At 46.5% G+C, this 22,168-nt stretch overlaps 1 protein-coding gene across 1 annotated transcript in view; it reads right to left on the bottom strand.

Moving 5' to 3' along the window:
• TENM4 (teneurin transmembrane protein 4) overlaps positions 1-22,168 on the bottom strand; it is a 753,030-nt gene that overhangs the window by 31,086 nt on the left and 699,776 nt on the right. Inside the window, exons 26-28 of the mRNA XM_082749583.1 lie at positions 18,662-18,894; positions 14,225-14,379; positions 7,477-8,354 (exon numbers count right to left, since the gene is read on the bottom strand). Of these exons, the coding sequence (XP_082605709.1) occupies positions 7,477-8,354; positions 14,225-14,379; positions 18,662-18,894 (1,266 nt within the window). The remainder of the gene's footprint in view (positions 1-7,476; positions 8,355-14,224; positions 14,380-18,661; positions 18,895-22,168) is intronic.

Below are 22,168 nucleotides of genomic sequence, written 5' to 3'. Positions count from 1 at the left end.
TCAATATTTCACATCTCAAGCCATACTATGTTGCAGCTGGTGAGAAAAATGCCAAATTGCTTCTCTGATACTAACTTTTGCTGATTGGGATTTTTTTTTTTTAAGTTGGAAAATAAAGATGTGATTTTTGAGTTTCATCTACGATTGTTTCAAATGCCACCATTGTCAACGAGAGGAACTGGATACTATATCCTATGTGAATAAAGAGAGGAGTCACAGCCCCTGCATATGATAGTTACCTTCGCCTTAGATCCCTATAATAGATGGCATTACTATGTCATCATCTTCTCAAAAGCCATACCAGAGCTGGGAAGTTTTTGGGTTCTGCAATGGAAACTTACACCTACTGCCTATTTCCTACAGAATTATGGCCTGCCAAAGAATTCTAGCCTTTGGGATTTCTAAGATTTGGCCCACCCTACCACTGTAGGTTTTATCTCTTGCTGATATTGTACTTGAAGCAGTGCATTTGGTGGAAAGGATTCAAGGACATCTGTGATTGAATCCTGGTTCTGCCACTCATGTGTACAATGTCACAGAGCCAGGCAGTGTCTGTGCTGGTTACTCTTTTTCCCCTCAGTCCCATTCTCTGCTTTTCTCTGTGCCCACAGGATATGAACCCCACAGACCACAGCACTTGGGCCCCTTTCTGGCTTGGTTTTGGTTGCATTCAGTCAATGGTAGACAATGACAAGAGATGGGAGGTTGGGAGGAGAAGTTTTCCTTATTCCCTATCTCCTTTGGTGCTAAATTTCTAATGGTGGCTATATCTGTCCATGATTGCAGTTTCTGTGAGATAGCTTTTTTTCCCTGGTTATAGCTCCCACCAGGCACTTCAGTAACAATATTCTATTCCTGCCCCACCTTGCCCTTAAGCCTCAGGGTTGGTCATGATTATTCACTGTTTTTAGTACCTGGGTGCATCACCATTCTTTGTTGGTTCCCTTATCCCTTTCTCTACCTCTACAACATTTCTTTATGGAAAAGATATTTTTCCTAGGTATAGAGTTCTGGGTTGACAGGGTTTTTCATTTTTGTTTTTTCCCTTTCAGCATTTCTGTCTTCCAGCTTGCATGGTTTTTGATAAGAAGTATACTGTAATTCTTCTCTTTGTTCCTCTAAAATGCCACCCCCCTGCTTTCAAGATTTCCTCTTTTTCTTTTATATTTTGAATATATGCCTAAGATGTGTGTGTGTGTGTGTGTGTGTGTGTGTGTGTGTGTGTACACTCTGCTTGGTGTTTTCTGAACTTTTTGGGTCTGATTTGGTATCCATCATTACTTGTGGATAATTCTTCACCATTGTTTCTTCAAACAATTTTCAAACAAGAAAATATTTCTTCTGCCTTGTTTTCTTTTTCTTCTCTTAGAATTTGAATTCTAATTCTTAGAATCTGACTTATGATGGTTTGAGTTATGATTTTTTGACTTCATAATGTTGCGACAGTAATATGAACTCACGAGAATCCATACTTTGAACTTTTTCTTTAAAGAGGAAACTGATTTTGGTCTTTTATTTATTTATTTTTACTTTTTCATACTTTGAATTCTGATATTCTCCCAGACTAGTAATATGCGGTATGACTCTCATGATGCTGGGCAGTAGCAGCAAGCCATAGCTCCCAGTCAGCCACCTGAATCTTGAGGATAAACAACCAGTACATTGACAACCATTCTGTACAACCATTCTGACAACCATTCACTTTCAGTGCAGTATTTGATAACTTACATGAGATATCCAACACTTTATTACCAAACAGGCTTTGTATTAGACGCTTTTGCCCAACTGTAGGCTAATATAAGTGTTCTAAGCACATGAAAGTTAGGCTGGGCTAAGGATATTTGGTATGTTAGGTGTATAAGATGCATTTTTGACTTAGAGTATTTTCAACTTACAATAAGTTTGTTAGGATGTAATCCCCTTGTAAGTCAAGGAAGACCTGTGCATTCATATTAAGACCAGATGATATTGCCTCCTAGATCTTGGATGCCCGGGTTTTGTATTTTTTTCACTATTTTTTTTTCTCTTTGTATTTCAGTTTGGGTAATTTCTATTGACCCATCTTCTTTCTTTAGCTGTGTCATCTACTGATAAGCCTATCAAAGGCATTCTTCATCTCTGTAACTGGTTTTCACTCTAGATTTCCATTTGATTTTTTCTTATAGTTTCCATTTCTCTGCTAAAATTTTCCATCTGATCTTTCATATTGTTCACCTTTTCCATTAGAGCTTTTAACATAATTATAGTTATTTTAAATCCCCTAAAATATAGTTTCAACATCTGTGTCATGTCTAAGTGTGGTTCTGATGATTCCTTTGTCTCTTTGGAATGTGCTGCCTTTTATACCCTTTTTGTATGTTCAGTTGAACGTCTTCTGTAGCACAACAGAGAATGAGGTACCAGGTTTTATACATGGATATGGGCATGAGTTTCCTTCTGCTAGGATGTTAGTGAAGGGGTATGAGTTAACTTACTAGGATTTGGGCTGGCTTTGAAGTCTGATGTTTCTCTGGCTAACTTTAGTGCATTGGAGGCTTTGAGTTCTTCTAGCAATACCTTGTGTTTAGGGTGCTAAACTGGTTTGTCAGAGGAGTTTTTTTTCCTCAGTGTCAACTCCATCCTAAGCTTTAGGTCCCCTTTTATGCTGGGCCTCAGGGGATGTCTCTTTCCAGGCTCTTGTCCCTCTTCTGCCTCTTTTGCAGTAGTATTCTGCTTTCCATTGCTGTGTTTGACTCTTCAGCTAAACAGTGTTGGCATGTGGGGAGCTAGAGAGTTCTCCATGGTTCCAAATTAGCTACAGTCTTATGTATCTGTGTGTCTCAAGAGCATAGCCTCTTCTGTCCTCCTTCTCCTTTTCCTGCTGCAATTCTGGGCCCATTACATATCACTCTCCCCTCCTAACAGAGGTTAAATTCTTTTTCTCCTCCCTCATTCAGTGGCAGTGGATCTCCACCAGCGCCTAAGGAGGGCAGTGTAATTCCCCTTCTCTCCACAGATTAAGGCTTTTTAAAAAAATTATTTATTTATTTATTTGATAGAGCTCACAAGTAGGCAGAGAGGCAGGCAGAGAGAGAGGAGGACGCAGGCTCCCCACTGAGCAGAGAGCCTGATGCAGGGCTCGATCCCAGGACCCTGGGATCATGACCCAAGCCGAAGGCAGAGACTTTAACCCACTGAGCCACCCAGGTGCCCCTGAGATTAAGGCTTTTGTTCTATATGGGAGATATGGTGAGTCACCCAGTCAGGTCTGGGTATAGCAGGCAGATACTTGTGCCCCTCCCCCAAGTCTACCACAGTAGATGTTTTCTTATATCTTTCCCTACTCTTTTCTGAGAGTACCTGGTTGGGCTGTGGAGAGAAGTTATGAAGAGGATGTGGGGTCTCCCACGCAGGTTCTGCAGCCTCTAATGGCTTCATACTCTCTTGTCAGTACACACTTAGCCTTCCTGAATCCGCCAGCCCCCCTAGATGAATCCTTCTGACCAGCTGCATTGACCCCCAGTAAGATACTGCTCACATCTTGTCTCTCTCCTTGGATTTGGTTGCCCTGTGACCTTAGTGAAGGAGTTTAAGGGAAACTCATGAATCTACCATTTGTCTAGCTTATTCCTACTGTAAGTCTGGGAATGATGCACTTTCTAGTTCTGATATTCTCCAGCAAAATCCCAAAGCCAAGTATCTTTATTTGAACCATTTGAGTTGAAGTCTGTGTCCTGCTGGGTACACTGATAATCCTGGAGCTGGGATTTGATACTCTTCTCACTATAGCATGTTTTTCCTCCCTTCTTTATCTCCCTTCCCTACATTTACATTTCACTCATAAAATATTGACTGACCACGTACTAGGTGGCAAGCCCTGGCCTGAGACAGAGGTAAGTTAGTTAGGGTCTCACAGTATTTAGTGAGAGCAGAACTACGACAGGAGCTGTCACAGGACACCATGGGAGGCCAGAGCCACTTACCCCTGTGAATCTGAGGGAAGCCAGCAGCTCACGCCCACCCAGCAAGTGAGTTTTGGAACCTGCCCTATGTTCACCACGCCATTTTCTTAGCCATCGAATGACATCTGGCCAGGAGCCCAAGTCTGAAATTAATGATACCACACACTGGAGATGAGGAGTGCATTACAGGGCTCTTTGAGGTTTTCTGCCAGGAGAACCTGTGGGCTGAGGGGAGGAAGGACTGTGAACTCTCTAAGTCAAGTTGCTCTGCAGTATGTGATGTTTATGTTAGATGTATTATTTAATCTGTTGAAAGGATCAATAAAGCCAACTTAAAACTTGTTTCAGTAATAGCCCATGTTACAGGCAAGCCTGGCTTTTTTTTTTTTTAAATATTAGAACATTTGGACTAGAATCCATTAAACCCTCTCAAGGAGCTAACAATAGAAAATTCGCTAGGGCAATGGTGCTTTGGCAAAATCTGTCAAAATCTGTGTTAAGAAACACCACAATAATGGGGTGCCTGGGTAGCTGGGTTGGGTTGCGTGTCTGACTCTTGATCTCAGCTCAGGTCTTAATCTCAGGGTAATGAGTTCAGGTCTTGTGTTGGGCCCTGTGCTGGGTGTGGAGCCTACTTAAAAACAAAACAAAACAAAACAAAACAAAAGGAAAAGAAAAAAGAAACGCCACAGTAATGATAAGACTGCAGGCTTACTTCTAGGGAGCTTCACCCTTTATAAGTTTTTTTTTTTTTTTTTTTTTAAACCTTCCGTATTTATTTAGTTTGTTGATCCTCATAATGCCCCTGAAATAGGGTAGGGGAATCTTGATTTCCATCTGGTTGAAACCTAGGTCTGGAGATCAGTCAGCCAGCCTCTGAGTCACATGGCTAGCGATTTTTGGTGAAAATAGCTGTCTTGTACCCTGGCTTTGTTCAGTCTGAGCTGAGCCGTTTTTCCTTGACCCACCCTGCATGTCTTTTTCCAGGCCAGTTTGGATATTCTCGGGGACTTGACGCCTTTCCTAATTCTTACCTTGATTTTTCAGACTTGATGTTTGAGTCTGCTCCTCTGGTTTGAGTTCTGATTCTTGCCTACTTTAATTACAACTCTGGTTTGCTCCTTTGACTAGTTTCCTTCCTGCTGCTCCTAGGTACTACCTTTCATGCCCAAACAATATTTCTGTAATTACTGCTATGTCCACTCATGTTGCTTAAAATGACAAGGAAAATGACGAGGATGATGACGATGCCGATGACAGCAGCAGCTATGGGTTGAGAAGTGCTGATGAGTAAAACATGGTGTTTTAAACATAAGTTTATCTCACTGACGTTTTTAATGTCAGACTATCCCTATGATACAGATACTGTTTTTATCCCTACCATCCAGAGAAGTCACCGAGAACTTCGGTGAACCCACTCCGTGTCAGTGAAAGAACATGGACCTGTGTTCCAGCTCTGCGATGCATCACTGTGTAATTTTCGACTGGTTCCTAATCTCTCTGTGCCTCAGTTCATTCATCTGTAAAAACTGTGGAGGTAATTTCTCTGGTCTGAGGTTGCCGTGAAGATGAAATTGGAAAGATCTTGGCACACAGAAGGATGTCAAGATAGGTAAGTTTCTCTTTTAATTTTAGGGCTTTCATCTTCCATTCTCAGGGAGTGCTTTGGAATCCCAAACTTCATTTTCTAAACAGTGATTATACTACCTTTCTCTTCTTCATAAAACAACTATGACTATATATTTCTTTGAGGAGGACAGGGAGCAGGGAATGGGATCCTTTCAGATGGAGGTCTAGGAAATGGTTTTAGATTTCAGGGTTGGTTGACAGCAACTGCTGCCCTGATCTGTAAGCATTCCGGTTGGGATTTGAAGGAGTGACCTTGGGAACTAATTGAGTGAGCCGACTTGCTCTGACAAAGAAACCCCTGTATTGGTTAAGTAGCGTATATATACGAGATTTCCATTGGGCAATGGAGGAAAATTGAATTATTTAGTGTATTTCCATTTCAATGAGTTAATCAAGATAATTGCTGTTTTCCTGGATCTTTGTCTTTCTTTGTAATTAACAAGGCCCTTGTTTGGAGACAGGAATTTAGCCAGTGAACCTTGCACGAATTACTGTGACATTTTTTTTTTTTTTTTTGGGTGCAAATTGTTTTAAAAATCTATTACAGATCTTTTGCCTTTGGATTCTAGGACTATGAAAAGCAGATGCTTGATCAAGCCTGAGAAAAATTTACAGTTCAAGGATTTAAATTCATTTGGGATTAACAAACTCAGCAGGAGGTCCAGCAGAAGACAGACTTAGGTTGTGATCCGGTTCTGCTCTGTTCTCAGGATTAACAGGGAGCCTCTCTGAGCCTGTTTCTACTTCTGTAGAAAGGATACTGTCGCTCACCTTCCAGAGCTGTTAGGACTAAATGCAATAATGTGATTCCTAGCCCATCTCTGGGGCACAAAAATCTACTTCCTTCCCCATCTCCTGCATACCTATGGAATGGTCACACACTCAGTAGTCTCAGTTACTTGGGGTATGGCTAGGACTGTGAAAGAAAACACTAAAAAAAAAAAAAAAAAAATTTGAGCAGCAAAAAGAGCAGGTACAAAGTCCATTCATTACAATAGCTCCTAGATAAAGAGCTCAGATACCCCCCACCCCCGTCTTTGATTCTGGCTGGGACTGGAATGAGCTGAATTTCTGGTTTTCTGACCACACCCCTCAAGAAGCCCTACCTTGGATGAGGGAAAGGGAGGTGAGCTCCTTGGTGGGTGCCACGGCTGAAACCCACGGAGCCACAATAGTGCCAGGCATGGGGAGGAAGCAGTAGGATGAAACCCTGCCACATGGGAGCTGATCAAAGAACAGTTTACAACCCTCTTGGGGCAGGAGTGAAGGGTTCCATAGCTTCGTGTCTTCCCTTCTGATGTAATAGGCAATTGCAGTTGCTCCTTATTAATGATCTTGACTCATAAAGAGAAAGGTTTCATTATGTCTCAATAATGGGTTTGAGAAGCGAGGCACGGAAGGCATTTAAGTTCCATCCAAAGTGGTTAAAATGATAAAAAGTGTTTTGAAACTTGTAGAGGTGAGTTTGGATTAGGTGGGCATCTATATGGAACTTGTCATTGTTTCTGGAAGTGATCATCTGGAGCTGCCAGCACTCTGTCGAGTATGTTTCATCTCCATTCCCTCCCTGTGGGATGTTGCCTGTGGGATGTTGCACAGGTTATTTCCATTGTACAGATGTGGGAACGGAAGCCTAAAGAGATGCAAGCCTAAGCCTCCTAATGCCAAAACTCATGCCTTTTCCACCACATCACGTTCTTGCCTAGGAGCAATCGTCTGCGACATGAACATAACGGTTGAACGTAACGGTCGAACGTAATGTAACAACATGTAGGAAATGGTCTACATCCCAAATTCTGAGCCAAAATGAAATCTATCCAAAAATTAACACTCCACCAACTCACCTCTAACCGTCCAATACATCTCATGAAACAAAACTGTCAAATGCCCTTGTGGTGATACTTACTCATAAAATGTTGTCCATCCATTTTCATTGCTTTTGGTTGCCAGCAGGCCAGAGTTGCCATGGTATGTCATCATGGCCAGCTCATGTCCTTGTGTGGTCACGCTCTTGAGTGCACTGTTGGTGCCCATGGTCACCCAGTACACTTGGCCATCCGGCACCACCAGCCAGAGGGGCATCCCAGTAGAGTCCCGGCGGACATTCACCATGTTGCCGTTGTTGTCTGTGATGAGTGTGACATCGCCATCTCCCGTGTAGGTGAAGTTGTACAGATAATCTCCTGTGGGCAGACTCTGGGTGTACAGATGTTTTCCACTGGTATCAAACAGATAGAGCTCCTGGTCAATGGGTGAAGACAGCTCATACATGTTCTGGGTGTTGAGGAAGGGCTTGTTCTTCCTGATAAACCGAATTCGGATATTCCCTAGGTCAGCCACATAGAGCTCCCCATCGGCACACACAGCCAAGGAAGACGGTGTATTCAGCTTCGCATCCTTGGCATAGCCATCATCTCCAGAGAAACAGTCACAGTTGGCATCGTTTTTACAGTCACAGCCACTGGGGGCTCCTGCAACCAGTGAGATCTCTCCGCTGGTGGTGACCTGCCGGATACGGTTGGTCTTCTTCTCGTCAGTTTCTGCAATATACAGGACTCCGTTGTGTGAGACAGCCAAAGCGGTGGCTGACTCCAGGGTTGCGTGGATGGCCACCTTGCTCAGCAGGAAGTGGTCGATGCCGGGGACCTGGCAGTGCATGGGTCTCCCGGCGACGATGCGCACCTGGTGGTTTTCAGAGATCTGCAGGACCACGTTGTTGTCAAGGACGTAGAGGGAGTTGTCCATGGGGTTGATGGCTAAGTCTGTGGGCCACTCCAGGCGAACCTGCCAATGAACACAACCGGTACTCAGAGGCCTGGCAGGGTGCCCGCCACAAATCCTCCCCCAGCCTGTATAGCTCGCGAGAATGTTCCCAGTGCCTTCAGACGCTGTCCTGCCTGATCTCATGGTGGCCTGTCATCAACAACAGATGTCAATCCCCTGATCAGAGGGAAACATGCAAGTGCTGTCACTGAGACACCTGATGATCTCCATTAGACTCACAAAACATGAAGAAGGGAATAAAAAGGAGAAAAAATAGGCAAAGAAACAAAAAAAGTAGACAGGAGATAGACTTGGGGGCCAAACAAGCCTAGGTTCAGATCCTAGCCACCCCTCCCCCTTTTGACCTTGGGCAATTACTTTGCCTCTCTGGGGCTCGGATTTACCTCTGTGAAATAGGACTGACCACAGGGTCAAGTGTCCCACAGTAAGGGTGTGAACAATGACCGCTAAGGTGATGGAGGTGGGAGGGGAGCTGGATGGAGTCTGGAGGCTGAGGCAGGAATTGCTCAGGTGTCTTAGAGAGACTCTACACAAACTGAGGATACCGTACGCAGATGAAAGACGGCATCTCAACCCATTGGGTTCATGGATGCACATGTGCCTAGGGGCGGGGGATGTAAAGACCAAACAGCCCCGGGCCCTGACAGCTCCAGACCAGTGATTCTCAAATCTGGCCACACATTCCGATCACCTGTGGTGATTTTAGAGAGCTTTGGCACACACATCCCACCTCTGATCAGTGAACTCAGATCTCTTGAGTGTGGGGCTCAGGCAGCGGCATGATTTTGAAAGCTTTCTGGGTGATCTGAATCACCAAAATCATGATTTGAATCACCAAGACTGGGAATCACAATGAAATCCTTTCTCCGTCGGGTGTGATTGATGGACCAGTGGCCCTGACACCACATGGGAGCCGGTCAGAAACACGGGATGGCAGGTCTCACCAAACCTACGAATCTGAAACTGAATTTCAACAGAACCCCTGGATGGCTCCTGCGCACACTCAGGTTTGTGACTCCCTGCTCTAGATAACGGTTTCTAGAGCCTCAGAGAACAGGTCCTCCTGGAAGAGATTCGAGAAGGTGGCCCAGGGAATGAGGGGTTTTCCGAGGTCCTGGGGCCCATGCCTGAGCCTCCTCTGCGCCAGGCTGGGAAGCTGGCAGGGATGACGGGGAACTTTCAGGTACCCCAGGGAAGCTGCTGGCAGGGTCTGAGGTGAGGAATGCTTTGTTGGTGGACACGGAGGCTGGGTTGTTGGATTTAGCACTCTGGGAGGTGACTGCCCTAAGGGAAGCCACTTGCCAGCTGTGTCCCCAAGGGGTCATCCAGCCACACTGCACATGGGCCGGAAGTGTCACCTCCATCTGATTTGCGTACCTTGTCCCTAGGGACTCTTCGCCTTACGTTCCTGAGCGCCCTACAAACACTCGACATTCTGTCCAATTTCGGACTTGCTTAAATACGCATATTACTTTAGATAAGAGATTTCTCTCTCAGGAATTCACTCTTGAACACCCTTGTCTGCGAGAGTGTACATCACAGCCATCTTTAATAATGGCAAACAACTGCCACCAACTCAAATGCCCAACGACAGAGAACTGGCCAAATAAATGATAGTATTTAGTTCGCCCATAAGGAGGAATACTCTGGGTAGCCATTAAAAGCACTAATGTTATGGATGGATATTTAATGACATGGGAAAATGCTTGCTATGTATTAGTTGAAAAGAACAGGTTACAGAATTGTAAGCACAGTGTGATCCCAACTGGGGGAAACATGGCAACCACAAATTAGATAAATTACAGACAGAGGGGAGATTAAAAGCTTGGGGGTTATACATCAAAATGTTAACCACACTCAGGTTTGTGGTAATTTTAACTTTCTTCTCCGTAATTTTTAACTTTTTTACATTTTCTACAGTGTCCATGTTGTGGTTTACTCTTATAAAAAGAAACATCAGCAAATTACATACATGTGAGATGTGGCCACCTCCATCGGACCCTTCAGTTCAGGGCCGTCCTCAGGCCCTGCTTCCTGATCTGTCTCCTGCCTCCCAGCTGGGGCCCCTTGGCCCCCCGCAGAGCCCAGCAAGTTGGAGCTAGAGCTGGCCGGAGGCGCTCCTTCCCACTTTCTAGTGCTCTCTGGAGCACAGCATCACAGCAGCCCTTGGCTGCATCAAGAACAGTTTACTCTAAAGTGACAGGGGAATTTTCAATTTCCTAAAACCAATTTCTTGTCAACACTGGCTGCTAAATATTTTATGCCTTTTGGTCCTGTGGCACCTTGGGGACCTGCTTGCCCAGACCTTTCTGCCAGTCATTATGATGAAAAGATGGCTCCCTGATGGGTGGGTGGGGAGGGGGGAGGAGGAGAAGGAAAAGGGGCAGCAAGGAAGAGCAAACGCTTTCCTGCTCTCTCCCTCCTTCCTGCTGCGCGCACAGAGGCACCTGGGAAAGAACGAATGGTGCTCTTGGAGTCTGTCCTCGCTCTGTCACGGAGCCCATGTGAGGGGAGCAGACCAAGCACACAAGCTTCTCTGATTTCACCTCCTAGGAGTGACCGCCGCGCTAAGACTCAATATACCCGTCACCACCAGGGAGGAATGATTCTTTAGAATTCCTGTGGGTCCCTCTGGCTCCCGTGTTCTGTGGTCCTGAGAAGGGATGGAGCTCCCTCTCCCCCGTCCTCCTGAATATTCTGTACCTTCATCAAAGCACTCTGAGATGACTGCCTTGTTGCAGGAATCTGTTCTCAGAGAATGGGTTGCTAAATGGATGAATGAAAGAATGAATGACTGGTGAATGGCATGGACAGTGCCAAGGATCTGAGGCCAGGACAGCTCACTTCTGTAAATGGAGGTAATAAATATTACAAGTAGTAATTGTGAGGATCAAACAAGACACTGTATAAGGAGTTTCTTTGCAAATTATAATGGGAATAAATATTTACAGCTTGTTATTGGCTGCCAGGCACTGTGCTAGGCAAGTTATGTTCATGATTTCATCTCAAAATTCACTTCCACACTCCTGATAGAACCTAGCATTAGGCTCTGTATGTATAACTGCATTTTTTTTTAACCCACCAAGCCTCAGTTTCCTTATCTGTAAAATGGGGTAGACAAACCCCTTGGGATTTATTGTGTGTGACAGCTAAGTAAGAAAAGCGAAGTCACACTCATCCTGTATTCCCATTTCTAACAGTGCCTGGCACATGCTAAGTTCTCAAGAAATCATTTTGGACCCTCTGTACAGAGTCATACTCTGTAGCCTGCTGAGCTAGGAATAAAGTCCCTCTTTCGACAGGGTTGCAACATTTTCTGTTCCTTCTCTACTCTATGCCTCCCTTGAGTTTCTCTTTGGTCCTGGTCTTCATCTCCTCCCAGGGCAGCTGAGTTCCTTGGTCTGCTGCTTTGGACTCTTGCCTCTGAGCTGTGTTCCTGGCTCTCTGGCTTATCACCCCGCTCCTGGGGGCCAGTGAAAAACCTGGAGTATTTGTACAAAAGAACTCTCAGAATGAAAGCCAGTACCCCACCCACATGTGCATATAAAAATATGAACCCGGAGCGCCTGGGTGGCTCAGTCAGTTGAGTGGCTGCCTTCGGCTCAGGTCATGATCCCGGAGTCCTGGGATCGAGCCCCACATCGGGCTCCCTGCTCTGTGGAGAGCCTGCTTCTCCCTCTACCTCTGCCTACTTGTACTTCTATCTCTGTGTCAAATAAATAAAACCTTTAAAAAAAAAAATATGAACCCATGGGGTGCCTGGGTGGCTCAGTGGGTTAAGCCTCTGCCTTCGGCTCAGGTCATGATCTCAGGGTCCTGGGATCGAGCCCCACATTGGGCTCTCTGCTGAGCAGGGAGCCTGTTTCCCCCTCTTTCTCTGCCTGCCTCTCTGCCTACTTGTGATCTTGGTCTGTTGAATAAATAAATAAATAAAATTTTCAAAAAAAAAAAAAAAAATCAGCCCGTGTCTGGAAAGTCTGAGAATTCCATGCTTCGCTTCAGATGAGGGTAGCGAGGACCAGGGGCAAGAGGACTGTGGTCCCGGATTTCCAAAGCTGAGTGTGGGTTTTTCCCATTCCACTCTCTGCCTGTTGTCCTCCAAGCCTTGGATCTGGCTGCTTGGCAGTGCCTCTAACTAAAGTTAAACAGCTTTCCAGCATGTGGACTGAACACGGTCAGCGCCTGAGATGGCTGGTGCAGGGCCCATGTTGAGAATTGAAAATACTCGCGTGCACATCCTCAGGCTGTGGCAGCTTCCTGATGGGTAATTCAAGCTTGCTCACGGGCCCGGAGAGGGAAATTCTCGAGCCAGCAAGGGGAAGCAGGCCAAACTGGGGAGACGAGTGGCAGAAAACAGATTCCATCCGGGAGCATAACAATCACATCAGCTGGTGCAGAGGAAAACCACACCAGCAAAGGAAAGGGGTGTGAGGCACGTGCTGGGATGGCCGGCGACAGCTGGGGAGCCCTGGGGACGGTGCTCCACGACGCATGCCACTAATAGGCAGGCAGGCATGACCGATCAGGCCTCCCCACCTCTGTGGCCTGCAGAGCATGGGGAGCAGGTCAGCAGTCTGTGGAACAGGGCCTCTGTGCAGGGGGTTTAAAAAGCTAAGTGAGGTTCCTGCTGACACCAGTCTGCAATTTAATGTAACTCCTGCTTTCCTTTTTCCCTTGGTTTTTCTAATGTTGGCAAGAAGGATGTTCACTGATTCAGCTCCGGGCAGGCCCTGCCAAAGGATCTAGCAGTAAAGGGCACTTTCCTTGCCAAGACATTGTGGGACAAACTAAGGACACGCTGAACAGTCAGTCACTGGGTCTACCCTGGGTTCCCAGCGTTTCCCTGCTAAGGTCTAAACTCTCTGGCATGGTACGGGAAAGTCCTTCCCTAACTGGCCCCAAATCATGCTTCCAGTTTCAACTCCTGCTTTGTTATCCTAAGAACCCTAGGCTCAGGCATTCAACCTTCCAATGGTCCTTGACCGTTCCAGGCCCATTCATATCTTAGTGCCTTTGCACATGCTGTTCCCTTTGTATGAGATGCCTCTGTTCTTCCTTGCCAAGCAGCTACCCCTATTTCACTTTCAAGATCGTGCATAAACTGCACTTCCTTTGTGAAAGTAGGCGCTAGGACTTCTGTTTATTGACCGCCTTGGAAAAGCCAAGCAATGCTAGAGCCCTTTATGCTCATGTTTTCTCCAAGCCATCCTGCCAGGCTGAAGTCAATGATTTCCATTTTAAAGATATAAAAAGAGAGGTTCAAAGGACTTCAGGACGGGTGCCTGGGTGGCTCACTGGGTCAAAGGACTTTAGGAACTTGTCTAAAGTTACTCAGCTCATGAGTGGCAAAGGTAGGATTCAATCAGTAAGTCACCAAATCCTGGTTATACTCTTACCCTGTACAAACCAAGCACTCTGGTTACAGCAGAGGAAAAGATGAACAGAATTCCTGTATAGGAATTCCAGTATAGGAAGAGAAAAGACAATGTCCAGGCACTGTACTGTACTATAAGTGCTTCCACAGAGGGAATTCACAGGCAGCTATGGATTTAAATTCATACCACATGAATCCCTGTTGCCCTTGAAACTTCCTTAGGCAGATTTCTTCACTGTCCTCTGAGGTCCCTCTGTCACCCACCCGTCACCTGAAGGTGAACTCCTAGAGCACCAAGCTATGCCCTACTCATCTCTGTGTCTTTAGTGGTCTTCCCAGGCCAACACCAAGAGTGTACTCTTTCCCCCTGTCCCCAGGAGTGTACTCTTAAAGCATTAGTGTGGTAAAAAGACGGAGGGCTGGTGGAGGGCTGGGTATCAGATGAGAGGATGAGCGTCCAACCCTAGGGCTCTAGCAGGCGAAGCTTTCTCCTTACCTGAGAAATATCCATGACAGAGTCACAGCTGAGGGGCCGGGCCGAGGTGAGATCATTGGAGCCCAGTAGGGTGGAGATGACCCCATTCTGATCAATGCGTCTGATCATGGTACCATCCACAAAGTAAATCAACCCAGACTTGTCCACTGTGATGCCTGGGAAAAAGAAACCGAAAAAGGGAATTCAGTGTAAGAGGTGGTAAAAACCTACATGCTCAGGAAGCCTTCCAGGCTGATGGAGAACCTCCCCTCTGTGATTGATGACATCCTCTCCATGGGATTCATTCCCCTTCCAAAGGCCTAAAGACAGAGGCCCAGGGGCTAGGGGAACTTGTTCAGAGCAGGGATTAGAACTTGAGTCTTCTGGTTCTCCAGGGCTCAGGTCTGTCCACCTTACTGCCTCTGGAGACTTTTACCTATCAGCTTAGCTAGCTGCCAAAACTCGACGCCTGCTTCTGGGGATTTGTCAAGCATCAGAGGTAGCAGTAAGGAGAACCTTCTTCAAAGTCAAAACTGTGAATTCCTTAAGTTAACCTACTTACAAAGGCTTGTAATTATAATAATCAAATCCCCTTTTTGGTAACAATTTTTCTTTTCTCACAAGATAATCATCCCTCTTGTTTTTTTGATTCTGATTTTATTTTGACCAATTATTATAGATGTATAGAGCCTAAGCATGAAACCTTTGGATATGTATAGTGAGTACGGGTGAGATAAATGTCTAAAAAAAGGCACATGGACGAGAACAATCTGAATTCACCATTCATTTTCTCCATGACCAGCTGTGTGACCTTGGGCAAGTCACTGGATGTCTCTGCATTTGTATTCTCAGCTCTTCAATGAAGGGATTGTTCTAAATTTGTATTTCTCACTCCTGGATATGTGTGAGAATCACCTGGACATTTTCTATTATGTACCCCACAGGGAGCTGGTTCAGAGAACCTCAGGCGGAGCCTGAATATCTGCTTGTACTTTGACAAGCACCTCAGGTGATAATGAGGTAAAACAAAGCTTGAGAATCACTCTGATAAATCCATGCTTCTTAACCAGTGATATATATCAGCATCATCAGAAGTTTTTTATTTTTCCCAGCACATACTTGCTTGGCTTCACTCCTGGAAATACTAATTCTCGGGGTGGCTGGGACTGGGACCAAGATATGTTTTTTTTTTTTTTAAGATTTTATTTATTTGACAGAAATCACAAGCAGGCAGAGAGGCAAGCAGAGAGAGAGATAGGAGGAAGCAGGCTCCCCGCCGAGCAGAGAGCCCGATACGGGACTTGATCTCAGAACCCTGAGATCATGACCCGAGCCGAAGGCAGAGGCTTAACCCACTGAGCCACCCAGGTGCCCCCCAAGATATGTTTTATCGTGGGTGATCCTGATTTCCACTCCAAGAGTTAGACATGGCCCTACCAAACTGAGAGCTGCTCAGGGGTGCTGGGGCTGGGAGACAGATGAGATGCATCCCCCCTACACACACAGGGAGCACGGAGAATTAGGTGTGGAGGGCGGGAATGAGGCAGTGCCTGGCATAGGGCCCTGCGGAGTGCCCCAGGGAGTGACATGATGAAGTAAAGGAGATTCCTGTCAGTTGTGTTCTGTTTAGGCTTCTCTGGGCACTGAAATGAAAGAAGGGGTGGGGAAAAGCTTCCCGGAGAGAGATGCTCTTACAAGAGAGAACTTTCCAGTTGTAGGACCTTGGCCATGTCACTTCACCGAGTCCAGCTTCCTCATCAACAAAACGGGGACAGTAACAGCTGACTTGTAACAGTCCTCAGTAACAGTGACTGAGAATGCTGAGAACTTGACCAGTGCTCTGTGGAGGCCCTTGCTCTCGGGGTCCACGGGTCCAGGACTGGGGTGGTTTCAGACACCCCAGGGCCTCTGTGTGATGAAGTGTTCCCGGAGCCGTAGTTCTGTCCACCCCCTCGTTAGGCTGCTCAGGGCGGAGGGCAATTTCACACGGAGGACAAGGCAGCCTTCAAGCAGGAACGCCTTTCTTCTGTCCCTGCCTAGAGTGTAAATTAATTGCATTCTGTAAGTTCCGGACAGGAGTTTTCTTGTCTGCCTGGCTATGCTCTGTCTTTCTCTTCCATCTGCTGGGACGGATGAGTGCTCTGTGAACAATCAGGTTGCTTGTTTACAAAGTTGACTGCACAGGCTAACAGAAGTGATCTGCCCCTGATTAATTACTTCAGATTTTTCTCCTTTTGTTGTGCTAAATAGGTGGGCATCTCTTCCCCTCCCTGCTGTGAAGTGTCTGCATACCATGGCACCCCTGCCATTTTTCTCTGGGTTAATTACAGACTTTTGGGCAATTTCACTGCCGTTCCATCTGGGTGCCTACATGCGTGCCTCCGTGTGTGTCCATCTGTGTGTACAGAACACACGTGTGTGGGACGGGCAACCAAGAAAGACCTGGAGAGAATAACCTTTGCAGAAAAAAACACATTTAAATCTAAGAGAATAGAATGCTGTCACTGAACGTGGTCTTGGGGATCCATGGAGCCCATTCTGCTCATTTGCCAATGAGAAAAATGAGGCCCAGAGCAGGAGGTCAGAGGCCAGGGAGCGGCAAGACTAAATCGTGATGCAGGATCCCTAAGTACCGGCCAGGTTTTCTTTCCACTGTAGGCCACTGCTCAGGGTTTGTAAATCGTGACTGGGACCACTGAAGTCCCAGTACCTACCCCACAGTTACCACCTGACCAGTCCCGGTATGTGAGAGATGTGATGAGATCATACATGATATGGCGTGGTAATATAATGTAATATAATAGAACAACTATAATAGAAGTCACTCTTTATGAGATGTTTCTCAGGTGCCCAGAACCACTGAACTAAGCGTTTTCACTCCTGATCAGATTTAATCTGTACTATGTGCGGTAGTACATTCCTATTTCATAGACGAGGAAACTGTGGTTCAGACAGGGTAAGCAACTCACCCCAACCCACAAGGCTATGAGGTGACAGGGACTGGATCTGAATACAGAACTGCCTGATTTCACTAGGGTCTAGGGCTTGGACTGGAAAGTGCATATGCCAACTGTATTTTACCAACCGCTTTCACAGACATTAATTTCATTCACTAGGGGCATAGCTGGGTCCAGGAGAGGCCCTGAAATCTGGCACTATTTACTTATACTATCACCTGTGACGTTTTTGTGGGGTATCATATGAAATATATTCATTTTGACCCTCAGAACAATCCTAGGAGGTGGACACACATGGTATTAATGTCCCTATTTTATTAATGGGGACGCTGAGGCTTAGACACTACGGGTGATTATCTTTATGGCTGCACACAGCGGATGCTTTGTCGATGAAGGCTGATAATGACAGCTTCTCCCCTAAAAAGCCTTCCCTGTATTCTAGGCACAGAATTTGGAGTCCTGGGATGCCTGGGTGGCTCAGTTGGTTAAGTGGCTGCCTTCAGCTCAGGTCATGATCTCAGGGTCCTAAGATCGAGTCTCACGTTTGGCTATTCGCTCTGCAGGGAGCCTGCTTCTCGCTCTGCCTCTGCCTGCCACTCTGCCTGCCTATACTCTGTCTCTCTGGCAATTAAAAAAAATAAAATCTGAAAAAAAAAAAAAAAAAAAAAAGAATTCAGAGTCCCTCGCAGAGGTCTCCTTGCTTCTCAGGGAGAAGCTCCTCTTCCTTTCTCCCACCTCAGTGGTGCATGTTCGAGTCTTACTTCTGCTCCACTGAACTTATCTATGCATCCATAGTACACTGCACACTCAGTGAACACTTGCTGAATAAGCGAATGAAAAACTGTAATTGTGAAAGACTTTCTGAGGACTCAAAGCTAAAGCCTGCAGTTAACCCTTCCCATGGCATGTGAGCGCCTACAGAGATGATGCGCTGCAATGTTCTGATAAAACAATAACACGAGAGAGAGCATAGATATCCAACAGCAGGGGACTGATGAGTGCAGGACGGGACATCCATTTGATGGAATGCTGTATGGCCTCAGAAAACGAGGACAGAGAAGACTAATAGCATGGAGAAATGTTCGTGATGTATCAGTGAGGGGAAAAAACCAGGTTATTAAAATAGTTTGTTTAATGTGACCTCAGTTTTGTCTGATTTTGGTGAGCTCACAAACACATGCATACCAGCACGCAGAAGAAAGGCTAGAAGGAAAGACAGGAAATGTCACCCGGAATGTTTCTGACAGGTGGAATTGTGACAATTCTAAGTTTTCTCTGTAGGCTTCCTGGTATTTTCCAAAATGCTTTCGCAAGGACAAACATGTATTTCTTTTGAAAATGGAGTGCGTATGAAGCGTGAATTTTGCTCTCACATGGGGCTGATTTATAATTTTTTTCCAATTCTAAGCCCGAGTGGGAAGCTGGACTCCTCACTCCTGAGAAGTTAATGAGCAGGGCCCCCATCAATGTCACTGATTGTGTTTAAAAGGCAAAGTCTTACCTCTGGGGTTGGTAAGTGTGGCTTCGGTGGCCTTGCCACCATCCCCGCAGCGAGTGTCATCGAAGGGGAGGCACTGGTCACCTGTCCCCGCGACCACTTCGGAGTTCTTGACAAGGTCCTTCACCACCACAGTGGACTTGATCTTAAAGACCCGCCGGCTGTTGGTATCCGAGAGGAAGACAGCCCCGCTCATGGGGTCCGTGGTCAAGTAGTATTTATGTGCTGGGCTGTGACTGCGAGATAAGGACACACAGTTGGTGAGCACTTTCTTTCTCCCCATCAGGGGACCACAGATGTATAACTTGAATCCAAGCAAAAAGTCACCTGGGGATGACGTCCCTCTTTTGGGTGAGGGTTCTGCAATTTTTCTGACCCCCGTGGTTGACTTCACTACCCATCTTACCTAACTGTTAATACAAAAAAGCTCTTGCCAATGACCGCAATGCCCACCCAGCGCCCTGTCCGTAAGAGGGGCTCAACTCGTGTTTTCTTAAAAGGATTATCAAGGAGGCTGATGGTGGGTGGCCTGTAAAGCCAAGCCAGAAACACTAGAGGGCTTGCCTCTAAAAAACAAAACAAAACAAAACAAAACAAAACAAAACTAAACAAAACACCACACTCCAAGAGTTCAAAACACATGCCCTTCTTCCCTGAGTCTGTAAGCAGCCCTACCCCATCGGCCTCAAGACCCAACTGACTCAGGCCAGTCAGAACTGGCCAGCTCTGAAGCTCAGTCAGGGGCAACACAGTCTTCTATTACTCAGGCCTACCTTACACTCATCAGAAGCTCAGGAGTCTCCCTTCTGTGGTTAGATACAAGGAATTGCAGTTTGAGTTTGTAATTTGCAGCAACACCCAAGGAAAAATTAATAAAACAAGGCAGTAGTTCTGGTGATGGTTCTGTTTCTGGAAGTCCTAAAGACAAAGCGCTGCCAACAGAGGGAAGCAGAGGCAGACCGCAACCATATGGAGGATGGCAGAGACAAGGCACTGGCCCTGAGCACAAGGCAGGAGAAAAGCACAAGTTCTGGGATCAAATCAGTCTGGGTTCCAAATCTGGCTCTGTCATTTCCAGGTTCTGAAACCTAGGCAAGGTAGCTGGCCTTCTGAGCCTCAAGTTTTCTTCATCTGCACAATGGGGTACGAACAGCTACCTTGTTGGTGTACTGAGAAAATCATATAAAATCATAGGTTAAGAATATTTAGCATAGTGCATGGCACATCATAGATACTCAATAAACTTAACTGTTCTTCTGGTTCCTAGTCATTATGTTTTTTTGTTTTTTTTTTTTCCCACAGTTGGAGAGAACTCCCTAATTAAACCGGGGTTGTCCTATCACATGGTACTGCTTTATAATTTCTTCCAAGTCTAGGCCAGACTGAAGCTGGACTCCTAAGTCCTGGAAAGCTGGTTTTCCGTTTCCGTGCATGGCTTCGTCATTCCTGGGGCCTCAAGCTGCATCTTAATACTGGTTACTGCTTCCAAGTCTTCGGAAAGTCTTCTGATTCAAGGGACTCTCCCTCTGTTCAGGTTGGATGGCCTGGCACTGGCCATTTTCACTGGATGGTGGAATGCAAACTGTGCTGGGGACTCAGAGGGTGGACTGAGCAGTGCCTAGAGCCCCAGCAAAGCAGGGGCACAAACCTTCAGAATGCAAGTACGAGAATCAGAAAAGTCTAGAAGGAAGTGATTTTATGTTTTATCAGACTTATTGGTTTTGGCTCCTTTTGAAAAACAAGATTTTATTTTATAGATTGGTGGTTTTTGAATCACACATGAAGACGGGGGGAGGGGGGCATCATCATCTTATCAGCGTCAGGGTCTACAAAGGTCTTAATCTGGCCCCGACTGGCTGTCTTCACAACCATCCCTTGCTTTGGGCGTTGTCTTGGGGACTGGCCGATTCTCAACAGGGCCAGATTCCCAGACCCAACATATGCTCCCTTTATTTTCTCTCCTTGAATTAGACTAAGGTGACATGATTTTCTGCAACTGTCCTTCCTCTCTAGACCTAACGTGACTGTCCCCTCACCTCATCCTTCTCAAATAATAGGAAGGTCTCTTTGCCTGCAGCCTGGGTCCCCCCCTGGCCATTCTTCCTTGTTCTAACCCAAACACTGTCACATCACTCCAGTGCCAACACCCCCCCTTCCAGGACGCCCCATGGCTTCTAGGCCAAGTTCGGACTCCCCAGCCAAGCAACACACAGGGCCCTTCGCATGCAGCCACTGCCTCACCTCCCCAGCCTCCTCCCAGAAGACGCCCTGTACTCCAGCACCTTGTCTCCCCCGCACCTCCACACCTCTCTGCACCTCTCATCCCTGCTCTGTGGAATGTTCTGTCCCCCTTCCCTCTTCAGCCTGCTGAACTTCTACCCATTCTTCAGGTGTCAGCTCAATGGTGCCTTTTCTGGCAAAACCTTCCCTGACCCCTGTGTGTAGAAATTCGTATCTGCTCCGAACTGGGTAACAGGACACTTCACATAATGCTGTCGCTATTTATTCATGAGGCTGCCTCCCAAATCGGACAGCCAGCACTTGAAGGGAAGAGACGGGAGTTGACTCGGTTTTGTATTCCCCATGTTCAGCTTGGTGCCCTCCAAGGTATACCAGCCACTTGCTTTAAATGGACGGCATCTCCATTTTGAACTTATTTATTTTCATTCAATTTACTTGGTGTTTCTTTTACTTCTCTTTTGGGGGAAACTGATAACAGCAGAGATGTCCTGTTTGTCTTGAAATGCCCCGAGACTCTGCCCACAACGCAGCACAGAGGTAATCTCCCCAGATGACACGGATTCTGGCTAAACAAAACCGCAGCCACCTTAGAGCCCACTCTGCGACGCGGGGCAGCCTCGGTCTGGGCAGCCTCGATCTGCTTTCCTGACGACAGCTGTGAGGCGGGGGGGATCGTTTCATTTCTTTGTGCATCACCCAGGACAAACTGTGCCATCCACCTTGGCAGAAAATGTGTCCTAGAGGGAGTAGGGTGGTGGCCCTGTCTTCTGAGGTTTGCCCCCCGGGTTTTTGGCTCCCGTCTCCTTGCAGCGACCCAGGGACGTGTCCCTCATGTTCAGTTTCCCAGCTCAGGGAATTCCAGAAGGGGGTGGCACTGGCAGGTCTGTCCCAGAGAGTCTGAAAGAGCTGTGGCCCAGCTTTTGTGCCCAAGGACATATTTGCAGTCTGGTGGTCCGGGAAGTGTAGAGAAAGAACGCTAGAAGATGTGGGTTCTCATTTGAGCAAGTCACCTACATCACTCAAATTGTAAGTCAGCCGATGAAGGTCCTGCTCTGCCTGGCCCACAGGCTTGTCACCAGGATCAAATGAAAGGATACATTTCAACGGCCCTTTCTGGTTGGTAGAGCTCTTGGACAGTCTTCAGGGTCCTGTTTCCTCGTGCTACCTGCCCAGGGAGCAGCAGCCGGACCTCTGCCGGGGCAGGACCCCCGTTCAGTGGGGGCAGAGCTTGCAGAGATGACTGTCACTGTTAGAAAGCATCTGCTACCA

Source organism: Mustela nivalis (assembly GCF_964662115.1).
Source record: "Mustela nivalis genome assembly, chromosome: 9".
NCBI lineage: Eukaryota > Metazoa > Chordata > Mammalia > Carnivora > Mustelidae > Mustela > Mustela nivalis.
This window is presented reverse-complemented; position numbering and strand designations above follow the sequence as displayed.